At 38.3% G+C, this 18755-nt stretch overlaps 1 protein-coding gene across 1 annotated transcript in view; it reads left to right on the forward strand.

Annotated features, from left to right (window-relative positions):
* TLE1 (transducin-like enhancer of split 1 (E(sp1) homolog, Drosophila)) overlaps nt 1–18755 on the forward strand; it is a 73543-nt gene that overhangs the window by 24884 nt on the left and 29904 nt on the right. Inside the window, exons 6-7 of the mRNA XM_010290324.1 lie at nt 14101–14305; nt 15051–15067. Coding sequence (XP_010288626.1) covers nt 14101–14305; nt 15051–15067 — 222 coding nt within the window. The remainder of the gene's footprint in view (nt 1–14100; nt 14306–15050; nt 15068–18755) is intronic.

Below are 18755 nucleotides of genomic sequence, written 5' to 3' on the forward strand. Positions count from 1 at the left end.
GAATGAATGCAGAACTTAGTGCAAGGGAAGAGCTAAGCAGCTGTAGCATTACTTCAGATCCTCTTCAGCCATGATCTGCATTATGTGCTGAGGGAGGGGAAATTGCCTGGTTCTTTTAAATTAAATAAAATGAGATCTAGTGAGCATAAGACACTGTGTCCTCACTTTTAACATAAACTAGCTAACCCCAAGTCTAAATTACTAAACTCTGGCAACAGGAACTCTATTGTGTGACAACATCCTGGGCTATTATTCATATTTTGCTTTTTTAAAATACCTGAAGACCTTAATTACATGCTAGGATTCTGTCACGGTAGGTGCTTTTAGAACACAAAGGCTCCAGGCTTGTAAACTAAGTTTAAAATAGGTAGCAAAGGAAGAAGGTGTTTGTCAGTGTGACATTTGGTATTCTCAAAATACAAGTCCCCAAACAATGGTCAGATTTTTCTTGTTGGTGTCACTAAGCTTGAGGAAAAATAAGACAGCGTTATTGATGTGTATTGGTAGTTTGTCCTACTTAAAACATAAAACCTGGGAGAAGGTGAGTAAAATGTGAATTAATACATAGTGTTAACCAAACTTGGTTTCTGCTTGATACACGTCACCCCTCCCTGCACTCTGGACAGATGGGGAAATGGAGGACCTTGGAGCAGCAATATAGAGGAGAGTAGCATCTAAATGAGACAATAACCTCCTGGAGAAGAAGATATTCTCAGTCATTCTGAAGACGGGAGTCAAATGAGTCCAAAAGTCAAATGTAATTGAGCTGCAGGCCAGAACTCCCTTATCTCGTAAGGTTTCATGTGTGGGTGGATATATGAAGCTTCCATCTTGGATCTTGTCCAAAAAAGCAAACCAAAAGATCTCTAGGTGGCTCTTTCATCTAGATCTAGTATCTAAGCTACAAGTCAACGTTGAGACCAAGTATATGGTTACAAATTTGTGAAGCTAAACAGCTTTCAAGAAAGGAGTGAAAGGGAGATGGTTGGAAAAAAATGTGGCTAGCTAGAGCTCAAACCTAAAGATACATAGCTGCAACTCGTGAATGTGGAGAAATGGTAGATTCTGATGAGATGAGCATGTGAAGTACCAACAGTGAGTTGCTACCGCTTGCTAGATTACTGTCTACTGAGCAGAAGTTGGGGATATGGGATGTATCTGTTGAATGGTGTAGAGCTGTAGGTTGGTCTATTTTGCAGAAGGACAGAGGTGCAGAGGGGACTGGTAAGATTAGAATAACCTGCGTATGTGGCAATAGTAAACAGAAGACCAGGAAATTCAATGGAGAATGTGGTTTCAGGAAGGGTTAGGTAGATAGAAGCAGAGGAGACTGATATGGTACAAGAAATTATTCTTTTTTTTTTTTTTTATAATGAACTTGACTCCAAATGGTTCTGTTAAACAGATTTGTTTGGAATGAGTAGTTTCAGTGGAATGGAAAGGACTAAAGTTCAGTCAAAATGCTGGAAGAGTACAGTTCAAGGCAAGGATTTAGAGAAAGTGTGTTCAGTGAGCTTTAAAAAATAGAATATAAGCGTGTGTGTGTGTATATATGTGTGTGTGTGTGTGTGTGTATATATGTATATAAAGTCATTGACACAAAAGGGTAGGTTATTTAATCCCAGGGGAAAGGTTTATTTTCTCCAGAGAGTGATTCAAAGCATGTCCCTTGATTAAAGCATACGCAGGCAGAGTAACTTTCCATGTTTGAAGACAGTTTTTGTGAATATTATCCAGCTTTTCCCTAAGTTAGAAAGGAAGTAAAAGGAGACAAACTGAAGAGGTGAGCATATATTCTTCTATCTTACAAGTGTCTGCTCTGCATTCATACCTGAGGTGGGACAAGTGAGGGAATTGGAATAGGTGAAGCGTCAGTAGGCTGAGATAAAAATGTGATGTGACCTTCAGTGCTTCTCTTAAAAGAAGTCAGATATGGTAGCTTTTTAGCTAGCATTTAGGAGGAGGAAGGACTTGGAAAGAATTAGTTGGCCCAGACAAAAGAGAAACTCAGCTGGGACTGCACATGAGGTGAAATCAAGCAAAGCATGGTCATGGAGTTGTCCTGCAACATGAGCAGGAACAAAGGTGTTGGGAGTTTGCATGTTGAATGATGTAGGACTGTAAGTTGCACTACTTTGCAGTAGGATAGAGGTGTGCAAAGAATGAAGCGTACAGATACGAAAGGAACTAAGATCTAGTTTTGAGAAATACTGATATACTGAGATGAACTGTCAGTGTGCTGATGAGAGAAAGGGTGAGTTCTTGGTATGGGCTGCACAGGCAAAATACACCTATAGCTGGGTGACTGCGACAAAGATGGAGTCAGGGGGAGTAGGAAAGTGCATAGAGATAGGTGCAGAGGAGCTGGAGGAAGATATAAGTGGACACAAGTACTGTAAATATTAAACATTGGAAATGCGCAAGAAAACACCAACCCACTGTGTTTTTCACGAGGGAAGAGTAAGGCAAACTGTTGAGACAGGGGCTGTGTGGGAGGACTGAAAGAGAAAGAGAAGCTTGTTTTCCTTGTTCATGCACAAGGGAGGACTAGCATCGGGATTTAGGATAACTTCAGGAAATATTAAACAGAGGGTGAAGACACAGTTTGTATAGTAGTTAGCTAAAGATTTGGTATTAACTGCAGGATTCCTGGTACCTAGTAACTGCATTATTTTTTCTTTTTTTCAGAGTACCTGCTGAACTAAAGCTACTGTCTTGTATAACAACTTACTGAGAATGTCCAGTACTGCTTTTAAAGGTGCTGGCTAACTGTAGCTCTTTAAATCAAATACTTACAAGCAGTAGTATTGAGGTAGTAAAAGCAAAGATTAGCAAAAGTGGGTTGCTCAAATGCATGTTCAGACATGATTGTCGTTTGGTAGGTGGAAATCATTATAGGGAGTTTCCAAGAATCTGGTTTGTGGCTTGGAACAGTAAATCAAAACCAATGTAATGCTTTTCTTAGGACTGTGATATTTTTCATTCTTTGTTATCTCTGAAATGTTTTTGTAGTTAGTAGCAGGGACAAAAGGGTGATGAGCATTATGTGGAATACTATATTTAACTTCTGGATTTTAATTTACCAAAAAACCTTCTATACCATCATTATGATCTTCATGTTCAGCAAGATTTAAATTTCTAGAAACTAAAAGAGCCTGGAAGGAAAATAAATACTTTTAAAGATAACCATATGTCAGTAATAAAAACCCTTAGAGTAATATTTTTAAGTAATTTCCAAATTGGTGCATGCTTGAACTAGTTGTTTTTGGGGGCTGTGGCAGCAGGAACGTGCTTTTGAAGTGTCGTTGGATGGTAGCGGCCTGCTAACAGTAGCTAAAAAGGCAAAGGAGGTTAGAAGGTGAGTAATAGCAGGAATTTATGGTTGCCCCAGAAAAAAAAATGTGCTGGCAGTTTCTGCAGACCAGAAGAAATGTGTGCTGACAGCTTCATTCTAGAGACTTAAGGCCTGCATCTGAGTCTAAAGAGAAAGCAATATGTACTTGTCTAAAATTAAAGAAAAGCTTTGTTTGTGAACCGACTTAGACGGACAGTGATCAGAAAAATGTAACTGGTTGCAGAAAACCAGCCTTTGTCTTGTCTGGGCCAAGAGAATTTAAGGTCGTCTTCTGTGGTTTTGAATTTGTTACTTTCCTTTAGAGTCTGAGAAGTCTTTTGGTGAAGACATATTTTTCCTGCACAAATATAATTTTTTCCATTTTTACTCTGACTCTACACCCGCACTCCCTCCTGCCCTGTGGCATCTGTCTTTTATAAAGGCTTCTCTGGTTTCCCCATTGTTGCAGTCTTTTTTTTCCAGTGCAACTTCAGCTTTGCTGTCTGTCCCTTGTTTCTTCAGAATTGGCCTAAGGGGAAAAAAACCCCAAATTATTTAACCGTAGGAAAAATAATTACGATTATTAATACAAGGTCCCTTAGAACTTGCTCTTCTGACTTGTTTCTATTTCCTTTTTTTGCTATAAACTGTTTGAGATGGGAACTGTTCTTAAGCCAGCCCTGTAATACGTATTTTTAGAAGAATAGCTATCAGCGAAAAAGCTATATATATGAACACACAGAATAACTCTTATAATTTTATATTAAAGTATAAACAATCAACATATATCTGTAAGATATACAGAATAGTATGTATACTATATAACATATTGTACATAACTATATTAATGATAAAATATACTAAGATATAAAATAAATCATTGTGTATATATGATACATATATAAAATGTTACATGTGTATATACATAGAAGGTTATACTTGGCAGAAGGGCTTTAGTTGGTGGACTGCTGGTTGTGTTACCAGCATAGCTGCTGATACAAGCGCTAGCCATGCTTCAGTGGGTCTGTACTTGGTACAAGCCACTAAGCTTTAAGTTGACTTATAGTGCCTAAAAGCATGGAGGAGGAAAGAAAACCCTTCTTTTCTGTTGGCAAAAGACCCTATGTGAGTGCAGCTACACCAGTCGAGTGCTAATGCACCTTGGGGAGAAGATGCCGCTGAACTGGAAGAATTCCATCTGCTGGCAATATCCCGAGTCCTCGCTGCAGGGCTCTGCTGGCGTGGGATGATCCACAGAGCCTCCACAGTGTAGCTGGGCTGCTAGTGCAGATCTGCTCTTGCGAAAGTGCCAGTCCTGCTGGCAGTACTATGTGATCACTCCCTCTATGTCAATGGGATGTTAAAAATATTGCCATTTGAAATTATCACTAAACTTTTGTTAAAGAGTTAGTTGCTGATCACGTTAGTGGATAAACACCTGATGTGCTCGTTCACTGGATAACGAATTATTTGGGTGGGGTCACTTACATCTGTCATTACTGTGTACAAGACTGATCTTTTTTCACGAGTACACTTTTTGAAGTGTACCATCTTTTTGTCTTCTTAATTCTGCTGCCTGGGCTTGCTCTCCAAAATGCCAGAAGGAAGAGCAGAGAAACCTAGCTGTCTACACTGAGACAGAAAGGCACAGCGAAGGTTAGAGCTGCTGCTCAGCATGGTGCTGTTGAAGAGTGCTGCTTCCTCTCTTGCACTCTATTCTACCATCTATAATGGTGATGTAGGAACTAATCAACAGTTGGTAAGCTACCCCTGGAAATTACTTTTGTACTTGCTACTTGCCTTATATTGGGGAGCACTGAAGACCTGTTTTTCAGTTCTGTAGGTGTAAAGCTAACAACAGTATTAAAAATGGGATCTTGTGATTCAACAGCAGTACTGTGTGTGTACTTGTAGGTAGGCTGGTACTGGCTTTGTAATTTGAATTGATAGCAACCCAGGCCTTTCTCACATTGAGAGATTTCATTTTCCTCGTTTAAAAAAAAAAATCCTCATGAAATACAGAACATATTTTAAAATAAAAGAATGTATTTATATATCACATAAGGATTTTAAAGTGCTCTCTAAAAACTTTCCTGTAATAAAATGAAATAGTAATGAAAAATGGAATTTAGAGTTTTGATAGGTAGATGCAGACTTTGATATAACTGCTTTGACCTTTGTTGGCTGTCTCCATTGCCTTCTGTGGGCTCTTCAGAGGTGACCCATGTACACCAGTGGTTTGTTTGCCCACGTTAGAATCTGTGTTCTTCTGTGCTGTGATTTTTCTATGCAATCTTTTTTCTCTTGAACTACATCACCAATCAATAAATACTTAGTTTTGTTTCAGAGAAGTTAGTGTGTCAGCTTCATGACTGCAACTAGTTTTTTTCTTTGTTTAGCTAGAGAAGAACTTCTAGATTTACAGAGCAAGTATATGGGGAATTATGCTTGAAAGTGTTTATGCTCACTTTCCTTATTTTAGCAAGATTAAAAAATATAGTTTAATCTCTAATGCAAGGAGAAAAGACCAAACCAGACTCTAGAGCTGGCCAGGTTTAGTATTCAATGGAAAAAACGTGTAGCATAAATCTGTAGAAGAAACACATTTTACCGTGAAAAAGCTATCAGCATCAGTGTAAAAATGTACTGAGAGTACCAGAGCATGAAGTGGTCTTTCTAATCTTCATGACCCAGTTCAACTGAGTATTGCTTTTCCTATTTTGAGTTTTGTGAAGAACAAAGAGGAGACAAGACTTGATTCCTAATGGAGGATCCCATAGCAGAGGACTGAAAATGAACTCTGAAAAGGAGGTAAATAACACAGGGAGGAAGGAATCAAGTGACCAAGTAGAAAAGGAGTTGAGAAAGGAAAACAGATAAAAGACTCTAATTGAGAACCATAAACTTCATGTTGTTTTTCAGTAGCTTCATGGAGTATTTTGGACATGCTGAGGGTCTTGTATCTGATGTTTTTTTTTTAATAAAGGTGGCAGAAGGGTGTAGTTTGTTAGTGTACTTATGATCGCTGTATCAGCAGAGCAGTGAAATACAACTCAGCCTTAGTTTGGTTACCTTAGGTGAAGTTAATTTGTGAGAAAAGGACTACTTGAGGGTGGGGGGGAGGAGCTGCTTTTATGCCAGTATAGCATCAGTTTTATGGTTTATGTGAGGCAATATATGCAACCCCTTACTGCTTCAAAAAAGTTGATGCGCACTTGAGACTTAGTAGTGTGGTTTGTGTTGTTTGAACAAGTGGAAATTATGAAAAACTTTGAAGAGCCTTCTGTTCAGAAATTTAACATTAGTTTAAAGCAGATTCCCATAGTAGAAAATAATAACAAAGAACAAAAGGTAACTTTGTAATCTTTCTGACTTTGATATTTGCTTTCTGACATCAATTCTCTACACAGTAAAAAGCTTGATTTTTTTTTTTTTTTTTTTTTGTGGGAGTGGAAGATAAATGGTAAGACCCAAAGACGCTATCGTATGCATCTTCTGTAGTAAAGCATGAAAAAGGAACAGGATTTTTCTGATGAGATAATTGGGTCTTTGAATAATCATGCCACTGCCACACGAATTTTATATTTATGAAATATGTCTTTGGATAGCTTTTGCCAATAGTGTCCTTCTGTGGACTTAAATCTCTGCAGTACAATGACATTTCACATGGTTTATAGATGGAAGAGGCTTGCTGAAGACACTGTTTCTTTGTTCTGAGGGGACATTCTCTTCCTGCACCCAAGGCACTGTGGCTTGTTCACATAATGGATAGTTTTCAAATAACTTATACAAAACTACAAAGGCATCATTCTCAGCTCACTAGCTAGAGATGCATCAGTGGGCACTTTCAAGTTTGTTTACTGTGGTATAGTATAGCTTCCTATCTGTCAGAATAAAATCTGAGCATTTAGAAGAAAAGGAAGTAAGGAAAGCAAATGAACCAAAATAAACACAGATGTTTCAAAGGAATTGGGTAGAAAATTAAGCAATGATAGTAGTAACTGACTCTCCTTTTTCTAAAACATATTTTAACAGGGAGGAAACAGTAAGCAATAAGAGTTGCCACAGAATGCCTGAGGTTAAAAGGACCCCTGAAAGTCATCTGGTCCACCCCACCCTGCTCAAGCAGGACCACCTAGAGCCAGTTGTGTAGGACCATGTCTGCATGGCTTTTGTGGTGTCTCTGTCCTTGGAGATACTCAACCTCCCTGGGCAACCTGTGCCAGTGCTCAGTCACCATCACAGTTTTACTGTGAAAGTGTTTTCTGATGGTAAGGAGGAACCTCCCATGTGGCAGTTTTGCCCATTGCCTCTTGCCCTGTCATTGGGCCATCCAACGGTGGACCACAAAGATGATTAAGGGGCTGAGAGAACTGGGACTATTTAGCCTTCTCTAGGCCCATCGTTGGATGCTCTTCGTATGTCCATGTCTTTCTTGTACTGAGAAGCACGGAACTGGACACAGTATTGCAGGTGTGGCCTCAACAGTGATGAGTAGAGGGGAAGGAACACCTTCCTTGACCTGCTGGCAATACTTAGTCTAATGTAGCTCAGGATGCTATTCACCTGCTTTGCCACAAGGACACATTGCTGGCCCATGTTCAGCTTGGTGTCTGCCAGGACTCCCATGTCCTTTTCTGCAAACCTGTTTTCCAGCTGGCTGTCCCCCAGCATATATTAGCATATATAGCTACACTATACCACAGTAAACAAACTTCAATTTTTATATATATATAATATAAAATCAGGGATTGTTCATCATGGTGCAAGACTTTGCACTTCCCCTTTTTGAACTTCATTGAGATTACTGTCAGCCCATTTTTCCAGCCTGTTGAGGTCCCTGTGAGTAGTAACAGCCATCTCTGGTGTATGAGCCGCTCCTCCCAGTTTTGTATCACCAGCAAAAGAAAACAAACTTAGAGCTTAGTTTTGCAGATTGCTGCTACGGTACTGAAGCTTAGGGTTCAAGTAGGTCAGAATAAAGTGTCTTGCAGGGACTGCTAACACACTTTGTGAATAGTTAGACTAACGGTGGTATTATCAAGGAAAAAAATAAAGCCAAAAGCAATGAAGAGGAAAGACAGTTCCTGCTGCTGAAACAAAGTTAGAAAATGGAGTAGTAGGCAATCTGTGGTGGGTACCTTGTGTATCAGGCTGTTTATCTATCATAGAATCACAGAATGGTTTGGACTGGAAGAGACTTCCAAAGATCATCTAGTCCAACCCCCGCCCCCACCATGGGAAGGGACGTTTTTAACTAGACCAGGTTACTCAGAGCTCTGTCCAGCCTGAACTTGAACACTTCCAGGGATGGAGTATCCACAACCTCTCTGAGCAACCTGTTCCAGTGTCTCGCCACCTGCAATGTAAAAAACTTCTTCCTTTATGTCCAATCTAAACCTACGCTCATTCAGGTTAAAAAAGTTGCCCCTTGTCTTGTCACTACAGGCCATGTTAAAAAGTGTCTGTACATCTTTCTTACAGACCAACCTTATATAGTGAAAGGGCACCATAAGGTCTTCCCCAGAGTCTTCTCTTCTCCAGGCTGAATAAGCCCAATTCACTCAGCCTTTCTTTGTAGGAGAGATGTTGCAGCCCTTTCTGATAATTTTTCCTGACCCTCAACAGGTTGCATGTCTTTCCTGTACTCAGGACTCCAGACAGGATGCAGTATTCCAGGTGGGGTCTTATGATAGTGGAGTAGAGGGGGAGAATAACCTTTCTCAACCTGCTGGTCATGCTTCTTTTGATGCAGCACAGGATACGATTGGCTTTCTGGGTTGTAAGTGCACATTGCTGGTGCACGTCCAATTTTTTATCCACCAGTATCCCCAAGTCCTTCTCTGCAGGGCTGCTCTCAATGAGTTCATCCACCAGTCTGTACTGATACTGGGGTTTACCCTGACCCATGTGTACAACCCTGCACCTGGCTTCATTGACTTTCACGAGGTTTGCAGAGGCCTATTCTTCAGACCTGTCAAAGTCCCTCTGGATGGCATACCTTCCCTCAAGTGAAACAAGTGCACCACTCGGCTTGGTGTCATCTGCAAACTTGCTGAGAGTACACTCAATCCCATTAGCTATGTCATTGATGAAGATAGGAAATAGTAGTGGTCCCATTATGGGACACCACTAGTTACTAATTTCCACAGGGATGTTGAGCCATTGACTCTTTGGATGGAGTCTCATTGACTCTTTGGATGTGGTCATCCACCCAGTTCCTCATCCATCGAACTAATCCATCCATTAACCCCATATTTCTGCAACTGAATCAACAAGAATATTGTGAAGGACCATATCAAAAGCCTTCCAGAAGTCCAGGTAGATGACAGCTGTAGCTCTTCCCTGGTCCACTGATGTAGTCCCTCCATAGTAGAAGAGTGCGAATATGTTCTTAAGGGAGGTTGTTTGTCAACCTGCGATATGTTTTTCCAAGTAGCTGAAATAATCTTTTGAAAGTACCTACAGAAACTTAAATGCAAGTGTTAGTTAATGGCCTAGACTGTCTAATGAGTTTACTCCTGCTAGATTTGACTGTTCGTAGTGTGGGTGGTGTCTGCAGGGTTTTGTGTTTCTTTAGAATGAGGGAGAAGACAGGAGCATAATCTTGAGTTGTTTCCTTTTTTGGAAGGTTACATTTGCAATGTTGGTTTTAAGAATATTTCTAAACAGTTGAGGGAGAAGGTTATCACTTGGTTGGCTTGTTGTATATGTTCGGACATATGTTCATTGACTGTAGACATTTGACACAGGCTGTCACTTCATTTGCTTACTTAAGCAAGCAAATAAAAAACCTGAAGATTTCCATCTGGGAAGGAAGAGAATATGCCAATGAAATTGAACACAGTAATACATGGTTTTCTTTTATGTCTTTCTGCCTGCTTGAGTTTAACAAAATCCCATTTCTTAAGTTTTACAGAAGTTGACATGAAATAGTGCCCTTTATATTTTAGGTCTCTAAATTACTTTTGTGCTTGCCAGATGTTTTTTCAGAACACCTGTATGGAGCTTGGGGGAATCTATTGATAGTATTACTGGTGCCAGTGCTGATAAGGTTTTTGAACACTTTTCCTACTCTAAGTTGTTTATTTAGAAGGGCACAAGAAAAGACAGCTATTGTAGTAGCAACAAGGTATAACCTTTTTTTCCCACTATTCATGTACAGTCACATCTGAATTTTTAATTCAGTGCTTTTCGGCAGGTACTGAGTAGTACATCACATATCCATTTAAGAACAGAAGAATGCCCTAACTGTTTAATGCCAGGAGTTCAAAACTAGATTTTTAAGTAAGCCATATGTATTTGCAAACTCAACAGATCTACTTTAAGGTGGGAAGTGGGATTGTAGGAGCTCATGCTGTATCTTGATAAGCAAGAAGCCTAAAGGTGATGTGTCATTGTTTATGTATAGGAAATCTGTTTCATAAAGACTTACTAACTCTGTCTCTGTAAATCTCTGGCAGAGTTCGAAAATTAATTCCAAATTTTAAGTCCTAGTTAGAGAGGTCTTTATAGCTGGAACTTGCCTAGGATGTTGGAGGTGAAAAACTATACTGCCTTTAGAACTGTTAGGAGGTGCTTGGTCAGAAAAGCAAGTGATGTGTTTTTCACATGTTGATTTTGGGGTCTTTGCAGTCTGGTTAGGATGGTATCAGGAAAAAAAAAACTGAGGCAGTAAAACCTACATCTAGACAGTACAGTAAGCTGAATTTGCCATTTCTTTTCTCCCTTTGCAAATAAGAAGAACTTCTGTTTTAGCAACAAAATGGTGGGTGAACTACTGATGCTTTTAAAATCACTGCTATGGCTGATTATCTCAGTGCAGTCACTTATGTATGCATCATTGCACTCTTCTCTACCTTTCCACTTCCCTCTGAAAGTGGACACAGCCCTTGCTCTGCAAGTAATGATAATAATTGGTAGTAAGACAGACCTGTTACTCATCCTTTTTTGAGCACATTTCTTATGGCAGGTGTCTAGTTTTTAATTAACAGCTAATGAACATGCCTAGTAGACCATGATACTGCTGCCAACTTACTCCATTTTATATCTCACTGCTGTTAAGCTCTTAAATGGTGACAGAGCAGGCATTAGTGTCTTTGAAGTGACAGGAAAGTGATCATATGCATAACGTAATTGTTTCTAGGATCTACCATGGCAAATGTCTAGTCACTAAATACATCTAAGTGAGTGCTGCTGTTACTCATCTCCCTCCTCTTTAGTTCCTTCCTTTGTGGCAGCACATACTCCCTTTTCCCTTTCTAGAAAGAGAATAAAATATACTTTCAACAATTCAAATTTTTTAAATAAAAAGAGCATGAACTTCTGAAAAAGATCATCTTCATGTGTTAGGGAGAACTTTATACTTATTATGAATAGGTAGTATATAAACAATAAATCAACATACTCTAATCTTAGAGCAGTGAGCCTCAGATAGTGAAGATTAAATCACAATATATCTTTGTTGGCTTAAAAGACCATGATCAGGTTTTCAGTCTTAAGTGTGTTTAACATAGTTGGATATTTAAGCATCTTTGGGTACCATTTTTCCTCTGCTACCCTCAGTAGCCATTTCGTAAAGCTGCTAAGATGTTACACAGGGTGGTACGTTTCCACTTAAAGCACTCAGATTTTGTTCTACACCATACACTGGGCATTGCTTCCCACCATTTGTATGCAGTCCTGTCAGAGAAACAGGACATAGACCTTCTCGTCACATGCTTTCAGTTTCAGAACCTGTTAGAGGGGATTAATCTGTTCCTCAGTTCTGGGACTTTCAAAATATCCTGTGTGTAGGCTACAAACCAAAGCCAGGGAAATTCTAGCTAAACTGTCCCTAACAGTTTGATTCCTAAAGTAGTGTCCCTCAGGGGTCTGTATTGCAACCAGTACTGTTTAATATTTTCATCAATGGCACAGCTAATGGGATTGTGTGCACCCTCAGCAAGTTTCCAGATGACACCAAGCTGAGTGGTGCAGTTGATTCACTTGAGGGAAGGCATGCCATCCAGAGGGACTTCGACAGGCCTGAGGAGTGGGCCCGTGCAAACCTCATGAAGTTCAATAAAGCCAAGTGCAGGGTCCTGCACCTTGGCTAAAAGGATTGTGGTAAATTCTAAGATTTGTCTTGTATATCAAAAATAAGTAAGTCAGTTGGGACAGCAGAAAAGTGAAAGATTAGCAGGTCCAGTCCAGAGTTTTTAACTGACGGTCACTTGTGTCTACACAAATTTATAAACAGCTCAAGGCATGTCTTGGGATGGAGTTATGAGAAATAATAGTGTAGGGGCACAGTAGTTATCTAAATAGTAATAAATCAAGTCATTCATATGCCAGTAGACGTTACACAGGTATTGTTGACAGTTTGTCTTGAAGAGTCTTGGGACCTATGGAAGCAGATAAAATATTTTTGGATTATTTTGAGTTGAGTTATTTTGGAGTAACTTGTGAAATGGTGAGGTTTAGTCTAGGTATGATTTCAGTAGCTGTCAGCAGTACTTGTAATAATTTTGCCTGCTCTTGCAGGACCACTGGGGTCCTATTCACCGGGTCAAACTCTTATGTCTAGCTGAGCTCATCCTGTTCAGACATTTGCATATCTGTCTTCTCTTGGATCTCATTAATTGGGTGGTAGTCTAGCTTTTTTCATGGTATCTACCTTCAGTAGAGGGATGGTGGAGTATGGCCAAGGTGGAGAGGTTTGTTCTGTCCTCTGTTCATATGCGCAGGCCCAAGGAAGCACTAAAGAGGCAGAACATCTCTTTAACCTGTAGCAGACTAAAGGGGAGCTGTGACTAAGTTAAAGACGGTTTTGATGCTTAACTTTCTAAACAAATCTGCGCTGAGCATTTTGGACAAATTAAATAGCTGAACTTGGAAAATACTAATAAAACCGTAACAGTTTTAACTATAAAATATCTTAATGTTTAAACTATGGGAAAATCATTCCATTATAAGGACTCCCTTTCTAAAATTGCTTACAGGTTATTTTGCCAGATTGGTTACAGGGTTTTATATCCACTCATTATGATACTGATCTTGCAAGAAGCTTTTGAAACAAATGGAGGTATTTTAATTCATTAATACCATGTTTCTTGTTGAGAATTCCATGATCTTACTGATGCTATCTGGAATACCTGGATTTTAAGATGAAGTTGGTTCCTAAACATAGTGTTAGTTTATGAATAATTTATTTTTTCAAAAGCTAATTTATTTTTATATTTTAGAATAAAATATAAATTTAACTACATAAAATATGAAATTCAGCAGTGTCTTTTAGATTTTTTTAACATTCAAAATGGAAACCCACTTACTGTTTCCAAAGTGGTAGAAGAGAGGGAGGTGAGTTGAAATCAATATTGCCAGTGAAACTTTTTTTTTTCCCAGAGCAGCAATACTCCTTTCTATAGAAAGAGAAAGGTGTTCAGGCCTGCTGCTGCTGTTTGTTTGTCACCAGGGATGCTGTAGCAGGCAGTAGCCGCCCAAAACAACCTATAGTAGTTGAACCTACTCCTTGGGCCACAGAACAGGTGTCCAGCTAGCCTGTTTTGGTTTATGGGACATAAGCAGAGCTGCCTACGGGCAGCATGATATAATGCAGTATGTATAGTGTGGGGAGACAAAGAATTGAGGCTAGATTTAAAGCAAACAAACAAATGAAAAAATCCACTGCTGGTTCTCAATAATTAACCAAACTTCTCCCTTCTCCTTCCCAAACTATGTGCTACGTGTTTTTCTTCTGGGGATGATGATACCGCTGGGAACAGCAGCAGCAGTTGCAGGCTCAACATCTGTCCCATGGCCATGGACCTCCAGTGCCTCTAACACCACATCCGTCAGGACTTCAGCCTCCAGGAATCCCTCCACTGGGAAGCAGTGCTGGCCTTCTTGCCCTTTCTAGTGCTTTGGGTGGGCAGTCTCACTTGGCAATAAAAGATGACAAGAAGCATCACGATGCAGAACACCACAGAGGTGAGAGGCATGGCAGGCCCGATTAGGACACTGTCAAATTTGCGCATTGCTGCAAATTATATGCATCTCTAAAGAATTCAAGTAATATAGAATGAGAAAAAACTCTTGGAAACTTAAAAATGTCTGCATATATACCACTGAAGCAAATTTCAGCTTGGAATTTTTCAGTATTTTAAAAGGGGATCACTAGGTGTCACTTGCTCTATAGTTTGCAGGGCATTTTGACATCCTGGTAAATGCTTAGTTGTAACACCAGTGGCCTGTACCATGTTGTGGAAAACTGTTAAATTGCATAATGGGTAATTTTTTCAAAGAAAGTAATGTTATTAAGTGGGTGGGTGGGAAGGTAGGGGGAACGAGAAGTTAAATTTTGAAATGAATGTGTTCAAACAAAAGATTTAGATAATTGCATCTGTTACTTTAGTTTCATAGGCTTAAATTCTAGTACGCAATTAAATATTGGGCAAAATTGCACTTGACTAATTTTTGAAAAGAAAATAATTTATTCTGTCATGAAATAAAACTAGGCTTTGTGTATGGTTAAACTGTAAATCATGTTTACAAAATACTGTAATTTTCAGGAAATCACTGTATTAGGAATGTGCAATGACTTATATAAATAAAAGCCATTTTAAAACTGTTCGTGGCTTGTGTTCTAATTTTTTTCCCCCTTTTTTTTATTTCTGTTCTTGCCTCTGTGTCTGAACGGGCATGTCTGTGCATTTCTTGGTTACTGCGGGAGCAGACAGAGAGCCGGGCACAGTAAGTACCCACAAAAAAAAAACATTTCCACTTCTACATAATGTAAGAATCAGACGTTGCACTGTTTGTCTGTTTTGTCTTCCTTTTAGTCATTTTCATGATACTAGGCATATGTATTTTCTGTTAAGATATCTCTTGGTTATGCAGAACACCAAGGCATTTCTTTGGAGGACTGTATGAATCAGCTTTGTTTCTGAGCAGAATGATTTTGGGGAAACTTGAACTTCAGTTTGTTTATTGGGGTTGGGGGGAAGCCACAAATTAAACAGAACATTGACTGCAACTTAAGGTATAACATTATTAGTTAAGATTTTTCCTGTAGGATTTTCAGGAATTAAGAGTTGCAGAACAGGTGAGAAATTTAAAATCCTGACAGTGTTTGGCCCTAGAAGTTTCTTTAACTGAATCTTTTTGAGCTCTGCTAATGTTTTTACTGCTTAATTTGTGCTTCAAGTGTAACTTCCATAGCAACATATTTTTTTCCCTTTAGACGCAAGCTGTAGTAGAATTGGTCTAAGAAAATCTTATTCAAAATACAGCCAAAGAACTGCTTTGTTACAGCTTTTTATACTGTTGTGTTTTGAGTGATACTGCTATATTGATCTGTTGGAGATAGGCACATGCAACTTTCATGTCATTTCAAGCATCAAAGCTAATTCTGCTTGTTGATGCCATAGGTGAATTTGAGCTCTATTTTGTTTATATTTCTCAATTAGAGAAGACAAGAACTAGAAAAATTTATTTAACAAGTATCTTTATGGTACTAAATTTCTGATTTTTGTTGAGGCTTTTTTTTTTTTTTAATACTAGGGCTTGAGAATTATTTACTGGAAACTGTCTGCATATCTTTTGTGGCAATTTTTTTTGCTTCTAGATTACAAAGCAAGAAGCATTCATTTCAGCTTGCTTAATGTTATTAATGACAGTGTAACTGTGGAAATAATTTTAAGCTAAATTTTCCTGAAGCCTCAGACGTAATAAGAATGCATTTCTTTGAGTGGGACATTATTTCTTTGAGTGATACTAGTCAAGCACAGGATTTGCAAGAACTTCTCTTAAGAGCTAAGGAAGGAGGTTTGCAGTGTGTGTCTGTGTCCGTGTGCACACACATGTGAACAAGTGGGAGTAATGGCTTTGTGTTTTGCTTTGGTTGTAATGCTTCCTGTCCTTGCTCTCTTCCCATCCTTCCCTGCTCTGTCCATTATTTGCTTTGCCAAAAGGTTTTTGAGTTTAAAATCAGATGATTCGCAGTGTTGTGAAGTTCAGACTCTGAATTCATCTCTCATCTAAGAATACTTACTGCCTATGGAAGCAGAACTGTCAAAAATTAACACAGATTTTGTGTTGTGGGAGATTTGCAATATCACTTGCTTAGTTTACTACATCTGTTAATTTCATTAATTAAGGTATATAAAATGTCACTGCAGTTACTTCTGTCTCCATATGTGTAATTCATGATTGTTTGGTCATTATCTGTAGTTTGCTTTTTTATGCTGGGTTTACCACTAAGTAACCTTTAAACAATCTGAGTCTTTATTTCATAAAATCTTTGCCGGATGGATATATTGAGTTCAGGTTACTATACTATGGTGGCCATAATTTCTTTTTGGTCCTAGTGCACAACACTTCTTCATAATTAAATTAGATCTTTTATAGCTGAATACAGGTGAATTTAAAATTTAAGTTCAAGTTGTTTAAATACAGTGTTGCATTAGAATCTTGGCATAACAGTAAATAATAACTTAGAATCATGAAAGAATCTTAATTTGAGTGATAGTCAAGTTCAAATCTGTGGCTATAATGATCAGCTGGGAATGATTTGCTCTTTGAATTCTCTAATTCTCTTATTTTTAATAGTGTGTTGTTTTTGTGGGTTTTTAAATTATTATTTATTTAAAATATATTTTAAAGGATGATATAAAATTGGTTACAAGCACATGAGGCATACCAGCAGGTCTGTTTGATTATTATGTATGGTTCCAACTGAGCACTAGGCTCTTATTTTGCAAATCACTTTATAACATCTGGGTCACCAAGATAAGATCAGTTTGTTTTTCAGAGTAACATTAAGTGTAATGGTGCTGCCAGAAATCCTGACAAAGGCTTGCTTTCATCATCCATGACACCAAAACCCATGCTGTCCGTTAGTTACCTAAATTAACCATGATACTTGGCATTATTGTGCAGTTCCACAGTTCCATCATATGTCTAGTGTGACCTTTCAGTATCATCAGAAGAAGCTGACAGGTTTAAATGTGCAAGTTTGAAAGACAACAATTTAGCTCTTGCCTATTTGGTTCTAAATTGATTTTTTTTTTTGGACATAACTTTGAGCTAAAGCATATTGTGGCATATTATTTGAGCATATGAATTTTTAAATGAGATCTGGTTTTATTTTTTAAAGTCTGCTTACCAAATAAGCAGTCAAAAACTTTCATGTATTTTATGTTTAGAAGTACCTCATAATGCAGTGAGGTATTATATTACTGTATTTATACGGGAATATGAAGATGTAGTGATTTCATTATTCTTGATTGTGGTCAGTGTCCATTTTACCTACTTCTGCTATATCTAAATGACAAGGGGCTACACTTTTCTTTTTGTATTACTCAATGTTTCAGGAAGTAAAATGAAAGAAACTTCTTTATAAGTGCATGTTTATGAAATATATAACATTTAAGTTAGTAATAATAGTATACTTTATATATGAACTGCTAAAACTATTTGGTCAAAAATAAATTGTAGGACTACATACATAACGGCAGGTGGGTTTTGGCTGTTATAGTTCTAACCATCCAAAACTGGGTCATGTTATTGCAGGAAGGCAGACATCCCAAGTGTTGTAAACACAGTCTGACTGCAGGTAATGAAGCCATGCAAAGTAAGCAAGTTTTGCAACTGAGGCTTAATAAAGTTTTGTGAGACATCAATACAAAAGAACTTTGATGTCCACATATTTTTCTCTAGGGAACATATTTGCAACGGTTTTCAAACTCCTCTTAGGTTTTACTTTATCACTTGTCTTCCCACTGTTCTAATATCCTGTTTGGACAGCATAGAAATGCAAATATTCTGAAGTGCTCTATTGTATCAGTAATAATTTGTAGACAGTGAAATGTGACTTCCTTATGTGCTTGGGATTTACATTAAGGTTGGTGTTTATCTTTTGTCCTAATGAAAAACATTGAGCTTGTCTCCTACGACTTAGGAGGCACCCAGAAATTTTCCAAGAATTTTTTTTTTTTGGCCTTTGTTGTCAAGTGTAAATGTTGCTATTGTTTTGTAAAGCAAATGCTCTTTTTTTATAGCAGAAAAATATTCTGTGTTCTTAGCTCTCTGTCCTATTCTCTCCCCCCAGTCTTGGAGGACAGGGGCATGCACAGTTGGATGCTACTTTTGGGTTCATATTGTATGCAGACTGTCTTTGTTTTGTGTTTTAACTCTTCTAATTGGGGAGAATCATAAGAGGAGTTATATGAAAATGTAGGATACTCTTCAGTGTAGCACATGTATGCTTCTTGGTCTTTGTGAAGAAAGTATTATTTTCCATTATATAGCTTGTAACTGAAAAACTTGAATTTCTTTAATCAGTTATATCTTTTATTTTTATTGGCTCTGTCAACTTAAAAATAAGTCAATTCTTACAGTCTTTATGGATGCAAACCACAAAGTAGCTTCAGCCGGGGGT

Source organism: Phaethon lepturus, unplaced genomic scaffold (genome assembly GCF_000687285.1).
Source record: "Phaethon lepturus isolate BGI_N335 unplaced genomic scaffold, ASM68728v1 scaffold5347, whole genome shotgun sequence".
NCBI lineage: Eukaryota > Metazoa > Chordata > Aves > Phaethontiformes > Phaethontidae > Phaethon > Phaethon lepturus.